The following is a 7,287-nucleotide window of genomic DNA, read 5'->3' as shown; positions in this document are numbered from 1 at the left end:
TAAGAGTCATTTCAGTGTAGCACAGATGGTATAGGTTGTTGTTTAATGACTTAGCTGCAGCACAGGTGAATAACTGGAATGCAGTGATGAGTACCTTTTGTCAGAGGAGGCACAAAACATGAACCACAGTGTGGTGCATGTGCTGGGGAAAAGTCAGGTTTGCTGCAGATCCAGCTTGCGATTTACAGGATTTAAACAAATACTCTTGAATGTCTCAAGGTGCCTAAAGGTCACTCAGTTTATTGCATGCCACTTCCTGTGACACAGAGCTAATAAACTCAAGTTTGATACATATATGATAATTACTGAATCCGGGCTGTGATGCATGGCCGCAGTTTTTCTGTTATTTGTTTTCATTAAGTGTTCTCCTTGGCACAATCATATTAACAGCTGAAGGACACATCATGCAAACAACGATTACGTGGCCACATTTTCTTTTTTGTTGGAATCCAAAACATTCCCTTTTCTTTCAGGGAAATATCAGAATTGTCACTGACAGCCAGGAAGGCTCAACAGATGCTGTCAGTATCATAAAGCCTTGATCAGTGACAGAGAAGTTTCTGCGACAATTCCTGTGTTTTTCTGAAAGTTTTCGCCTCTGAACACAATGACCATATCACTGAGTAAAAAAATTGTAAAATGAGGATGTGTTTGCCAACAAATTTTAAATCCAGTCAACTTGGACTTCATTGGCTGCCTAAACTGTGCAAGAAACTGCTGTCTATAGAGCCTAAAACAGTAAATGTACAAGCAGCATAACTTATGACAGGTCAGATAAGTGGTTAACAACGGCAGCTGTAATAAAAATCTGCAATATTGTTTTTAAAATGTATACGTAAAATTTTGCAAGACTCCTGTTGGGGCATAGTTCAGAAACTTGAAGCTGCAGGGAAAGAAATAAGGCTTCTATATGTGCATGTTTATGTGGGTGTGCAGACCAGAGAGACTCTCAGTAGTCTGAGGCTGTAACTCAGATCGATGTTTGTCTTTCTCTGAGGAATTGTGGACACAAGGGTTAGAAGGAAGAGAGAAGAGAACCAAAGATGGAGCAGTTTTGTTTACACCTCTGCAGTAAATCACTATTTTTGCTGCCGCCATCACCGGCGCTGCTGCTGGGGGAATAACTTTTCGCTAGCGCCGTGTATAAGACGGTCTCACTCTGATACCTTCCCATAAGTTTTCATGGCAAAGCTGTTGCAACTTGAGCCTGATAGTTTAAAAAAGTTTGGCTTAATGTCAATACATAGCGGCCTTGGGACAAGTAAGGCATCACGATCAGATGCCTCAAGTTACACTTTTATTTTAGTGTGTGAAAAGGAGTCCAATCATCTGTGCTCTGCAGCTTCTTCAAATTATATAAACAAAAGAAGGTTGTGTTAATATTCTAGAAATTGATGTATCAGAGCAATACTGTTCCAATATATAGCATCTATTTTATAGCTCGTTTGACATTTGTAGTTTTTTTTTTAATGGTGTTGAGTTTCAGATCAGCTTGCAGGACATGTCAGTATAAAAGTGTGACTAAAGAAGGGAGAAAATTTGATGTATGCTGATTTTCTGTCTTTTAAATTATACATATAGTTGAAATCAGCAAATGCTTTGTCAAAGTCAGTTAGTCCCAGTGTACTAGATGACAACTGAGTTGCAAAGTTGCTCTCAAGACACCACTAAGGTACTGGTTGCGTAAAACTCCTGGCTCAAGGCTCTGATTTTTCCAAGTAACACTAGACCGTAGTGTATTTAGGACTATTTGCTATTTGTGTTTCAAGAAGTTTAAGATATGTGTGCTCACTTTTGGACTATGGCAAGGCGTCAGTATCAGATTTTGACCTTGCTATCAGTGCTGCGCAGATTGGTCGCACAGCTGCCATGCATGCCATTTTAAGAGCATTTAGTCCAATGATCAGGGCAATGCCTCTTTACTAGACTAAAAACTCTGTCAGATTCTTGTCACAGTCATAACAGTAGATTTCTCCTTCTGCGTTAAATCCATATTGTAGGCACAATGTAAACAGAAACGCTTCTGATATCCTAAGCTGTTACCTTGCTAGAACTGCAGTAATGCTGATGCAGCCCGCAAGAACTAAGACTGGCCATTAAGTACCATTGTTTCCTCCTATGCATCTCTGGCCACTTCTTCTTCTGTTTCCTTTTCTTTAATCAACTTGGCATCATTGACGAAATCCCAGTATAGACGTGCACTTTATTGCAATAGTTAAAAAGAAAATTTCACCAATTTTTTTTAAAAGTCTTGGTCTTAAAAAGACAACAAAAGCACACCAAGGATGCTAGTCTGCCTCTATGAATTATGCATATACTGTACCTACACCTACAATTTTAAATTTCATGTTTAATATTAAATCATGAAATAATATTATTATTATATTTGGTGTAAAATCTTGCATTGTGTGAGAGCTGAGTTGTGTACATGTTAATTTATTGTATTCTATTTTATTCTTTTTCTATGTAGTATGCATCTGCAGCTTTTGAACCCAGAACAAATCTATCCATCTAGGCAATTAACTGCATCTTATCTTGTTTTATGAAATTGATTATTTGTTAGGAATTACAAAATCCCTCCAAAGTTAACTTCTCAACTTCAGACTTGAGTAAGGTCCTTTATGTCCCCTTATGATCTGATTTCAGAGAGCTTCCATTCTGTTCTATGACTGAATGTTTCAATGTTTACAGAGTTTTGATACTAAAAAAAAACAGAAAACATGCCGTTTAACAGAAATTAACATGGCTTAGCTATTTTCAAGAAACAGAAGGTTTAACCCTATTTATGTGACCCCCACAAGGGCAGAGCTCATGCTTCCATAAATACCACTAAGCCCACCTGAGATGGCTGGTCAGGGGGCCCAGTGTCAGAGAGATGGATAGAGCAACACTAAAGAGCACTCTGGCTGCACTTATCCATGAGGAAGTGTTTTCCCCTATTCCCAAATGCACCCAACACTTGCCATGCCATGTGCCTGCAGTCCTGGCCTTCTTTGGCTGCTCTGAGTGTTCAGTGTTTCTGTGTGTGTGTTTCTACATCTACCTGCCCATTTATCTATTATAGATTTTTGCAATCCTCATTTTAGCTGCTCACATGGGATATCTAACTTTTTGTAATTACTTTCTGGCAGTGTGTAAAAATAGAATAGAAGCAGTTTTGCTGCAATTTAGAGTTTTTGGTCTTCTTGAAGTGAAGGAAACGACAGCAAATAAATTCCATGTGATCACTTGGTAAACATGCTAAACATGTAAAAGAGAACAAAAATCTATGTTAACACCCAGTACCTTTAATATGATGGAAGATTTTCACTCTGTCAAATAATGTTATTGGAACTTATTGAAATGACCTTAAATAAAAGCTAAATTATAGATGTCTCATGCATAAGTACTGATGGATGGATTCCATTCTTTTGAATTGCAAAACAGAGGATGAGAATCTTTGTAAAATGTAACGACTTCAATAAAGTTAAAATTAGAGCTGGAAAGGCTGGAATAGTAAGTGATACTAAAAAGAAAGAGCAGGAGGAACATTGTGATTCTAATTAGGTTTATTGGCAACAAGTCAGTAACATGATGGGGTTTAAAAAGAGCATCTTAGAGTAGACAAAAATACATGTAGAGGACTCACTGACAGTTATCGCAAATGCTTAATTGCAGTTCTTCCTGCCAAGAGCAGCACAAGTTGTTATTATGTTTAGGGGCCAATTAGGTTTTCACCCGGGCGAGGTAGGTTTAAACAATCTTTTTCCTTTATAGATCAAATTGTTTAAAAACTATCATACGTAGGTCATCTTGCCTTAAATTTGCTTGATGATTCCAAATGCGAAAGTGTGAGAAATATACACACACAAAAAGAAATCAGGAAGGAAGCAAATGTATTTCTATAACACTGTTTATTGTGAAAATGTCAAAATGTGTGTTTATGACAAACCATTGCATTTTGTTATTCAGCCTTTTTGGAATTGAGGTTGTATTAGCTAGTGTTTCCTGGAACCTCTGCTTTTCACAGAACATTAATGTTATATTTTTATTTTTCTTCAATATGAACCTCTTTGTTTCATATGTTCAATTATGAAACATTAATTTATAATAATTTATAATAATGTAATAATTATAAATGGCGAGTTGATTAGAATGCGTCCTCGCATACTAGAGTGTATTACAAAGTGCTGTTGTGAGATTATTAGGGTATTTAGACTAATTACACAGCTCACAGCTGCCAAATATTCACAGTTTACACAAGTTATTTGCTAATCAGATTAAGAAGAAGAAAATCACCATCAGTATTTACACAGACTACAATTTGTTGCTGTTTGTGTGATATTTCTGATCATTTCTTGCCCCATGAAAGCCTTGTGGAACGATTTAATACTAGTCAGATAATTTTTGCAGTGATTGTGAATGCAGCAAAGTTTACAGTGCAAAAACAGTGTATGTTTTCTATATTGTCAGCCATCTTAATAACATTAATGTGAATTAAATCCTGTAATATTTGACAATAATAGATCAATCTATTTTGAAACAGAAGATGTATTAAGAAGCGCGTGCTTTATTTTATCAATACATTTTTCTGACACAGGTTTGCCACAGGGAGAATAAGGTTCTCAAAATTACAACTCTTCCCATCCCACTCTTTTCTGAATACCATTTGTCAAAGAAGCTTCAATTCATTCTGCTTTGCTGCTTCTCTTTTTGTTCTGTTTGGTTCATTTGTTTGTTTTGGTAAAATGCAAGAGAGTATCTAACAAGTGTTGTAGAAACAGAAATACCCATTATAGAAACAAATCAGCATCATTTGCAATTGAGTAAAAGAGACTCAAAGCAAACTGTTCACTCTTGGATTAGACATGTTTACTCATGGTCAGCCATCTGAACCAGGGGGTATATATGCTGTCATAAAGATGGATGACGGGTGCAGCGTGGAGCACTCTGTGTCCAGTTAACCGTGATGGAGCTTTATGGAGAGCTACATCTGCACAAATCTGTGTTTTGGGGTTTTTTGTGTTGTTGTTGTTGTTGTTGTTTTAAGAGCCTAAATGCAGTTTACACATGACAGCTGTTTGTGAAGTATGGGTATGTTTGTGCAGGTAACAGCCCATCGCAGCAGTTCACCACTGTGATCCATATGGTAACTCCTCTGCAGTCCCAGATATCCCCTGTGGTGAAGCTCATCATCGCTGTAGCCAAGTCCAAGTTCTGTGCACAGGTGGGATATGTGTCTGAACTTTGCTGTGATTTCTGCTGCCGTTCAGGAAAAAGATGAAAGAATGGTTTCACATATATGCAGTGAAATGCAAACAGTGTCAGGAGGTGTTACTTCTCAGTGATCTAAAATGTTTCACTTGACAGTTGATGTTTATGTTATCAATGTGTTTCTTCTATAACCTTGTCTCTCCATATCTCCTCCCTCCTTATTTCCCTTTTCTTTTGTCTCATTCCTACGTTTCCATTCCTTCATTATGTTTTCCTCATATAACAGTAAGAAAATCAAAAAAAATGTTTTTTTAAAAAAAGGTCTAAAAAATGAGAAAGTAGATAAATGATTATTGTAGGTTTTATATTCCAGTTTCTGCTCCTTTTTCAAATAACATACCAAATATAATGTTTGTTTTTTGATAATTTGCTTTAAATCTTCACACAAGTCTTCTTGACCGCCGTAATTTGTCTAGAAAGCTTTTAAACAAGCTTTATTATTCTACACATGTTATAAAAAAGTACTAGAAAAAGGCACTAGAGTAATACCTGAGGACTAAAGGTCTGTTGCATAAGCAGTCTCTTATATAATGTGGATTTTTTTTATGAAATATGTTGAATTAAGCTTTACTATAAATATTCATGTACATGTAAATATACTGAAAGTGCAATAGCTTTTGAAACAAACTCGGTGATGACTAACACAGTTCACGCACTCACAGGCTAATGGAAAAAGAACATTTTTTGTATTCTGGCACTAAAGATTATATATGTACTCACTCTGATAATAAGGTATTCTTTAGCAAGGGTTCTCTGTAAAGCAGAAGCCCCTGGCTGGTCTTTGCTTCTTGAAAAATAGGACGGACATTTCATTATGAGGAATATCAGCTCATTCAAAACCTTCTGTGGAGAAGCCTATTCACAACAATGTTTGGGCTTGTATAATATTAATGGACACCATGTTCTTTCCCCACACAGATTGTGGTTTTATGGAACTGCGACAAGCCTTTACCTCCTAGAAACAAGTGGCCCTCCACCAGTGTGCCTCTCACTGTCATTGAAGGACAGACCAAGGTAATGGCTGTTGACTTTTTTACATCCATTATGTATTAAAATAGATTTAAATTTAAAAAACTTTAAAAACTGACCTGCTTAGGGGCACGCCAGATATGAAAGCGACTGAAACACTCAGCTGATGTTCTGGGAGCTGTGTTAGAGGAAGATGGAAAACAATAACACACAAAAAAATAAATAACAATAACATAAATGAGAATATCATAAAGCTATAGGATTAGATGCTGTAAACTTACACTGTGTTATATATTTTGCACATTTTATACCAGTTTTATGAAGTTTAAGGAAAATATATTCACCTGGTGGTTGCTGAGTGATGGCTGGAGATTGCTGGCGGTCACTAGGTGAAATTCATTGCAAAGAAGTTAATGGGGCCGAACTCGAAACCTCCTTGCAATGACTGTGGTCATAAGCAGATTACATGGAAGATGCTGACACTGTCTGCAAGCACTCGCTACCTCCTCACCCAGCGATAGTGAGAGGTAAAAAAGAAAGCAATCCCAGACCGTTTCTCTTCGAAGTAACGCAGCCAAAGCAGTTACAAGATGGCTTTTAATTTAGCACCCACTTTTTTTACCCAGCAACAGCCAGTATCATCCAACAGCCACCAGCCAGTCGAGGAACACATTTTCATATTGACTGGAGATTGCTGGAGGGTGTTCAGTAGGTTCTAGGCCTGTGAGGCATAACTGTCAGTAATCTTTTATGATTAATAAACAGGAGTGCACATAAGTGGTCCGCAGGTGCGCATGCGCTGTCAAAATAAAAGACGCGCACCAGATAAGAAGTTTCAACGCGCGTTTGCGTACATATAAAAGGCACTGTCAAAGGAGCTTGCAAAGAACATGCCCAGAACGCCTTGACCTTAGAACTGAAGAAGCTTCTCGGATGAGAGGTGAAACGTCTTTAAGCAACTTAACCCTTGTATGGTGTTCGGGTCTGTGAGACCCGTGTTCAGTTTTTTTCAAAAGAAAAATTAAACAATTAATTATTTTTTCACGTGTAAATGTGTTGTGTCTT

At 37.2% G+C, this 7,287-nt stretch overlaps 1 protein-coding gene across 1 annotated transcript in view; it reads left to right on the top strand.

Moving 5' to 3' along the window:
* Positions 1–7,287, top strand: part of LOC102207610 (exostosin-1-like) — a 56,593-nt gene that overhangs the window by 21,672 nt on the left and 27,634 nt on the right. The window contains exons 6-7 of the mRNA XM_013911880.1: positions 5,088–5,206; positions 6,172–6,267. Of these exons, the coding sequence (XP_013767334.1) occupies positions 5,088–5,206; positions 6,172–6,267 (215 nt within the window). The remainder of the gene's footprint in view (positions 1–5,087; positions 5,207–6,171; positions 6,268–7,287) is intronic.

The sequence above is a fragment of the Pundamilia nyererei genome, unplaced genomic scaffold (assembly GCF_000239375.1).
Source record: "Pundamilia nyererei isolate P.nyererei 1_Seehausen unplaced genomic scaffold, PunNye1.0 scaffold00074, whole genome shotgun sequence".
NCBI lineage: Eukaryota > Metazoa > Chordata > Actinopteri > Cichliformes > Cichlidae > Pundamilia > Pundamilia nyererei.
This window is presented reverse-complemented; position numbering and strand designations above follow the sequence as displayed.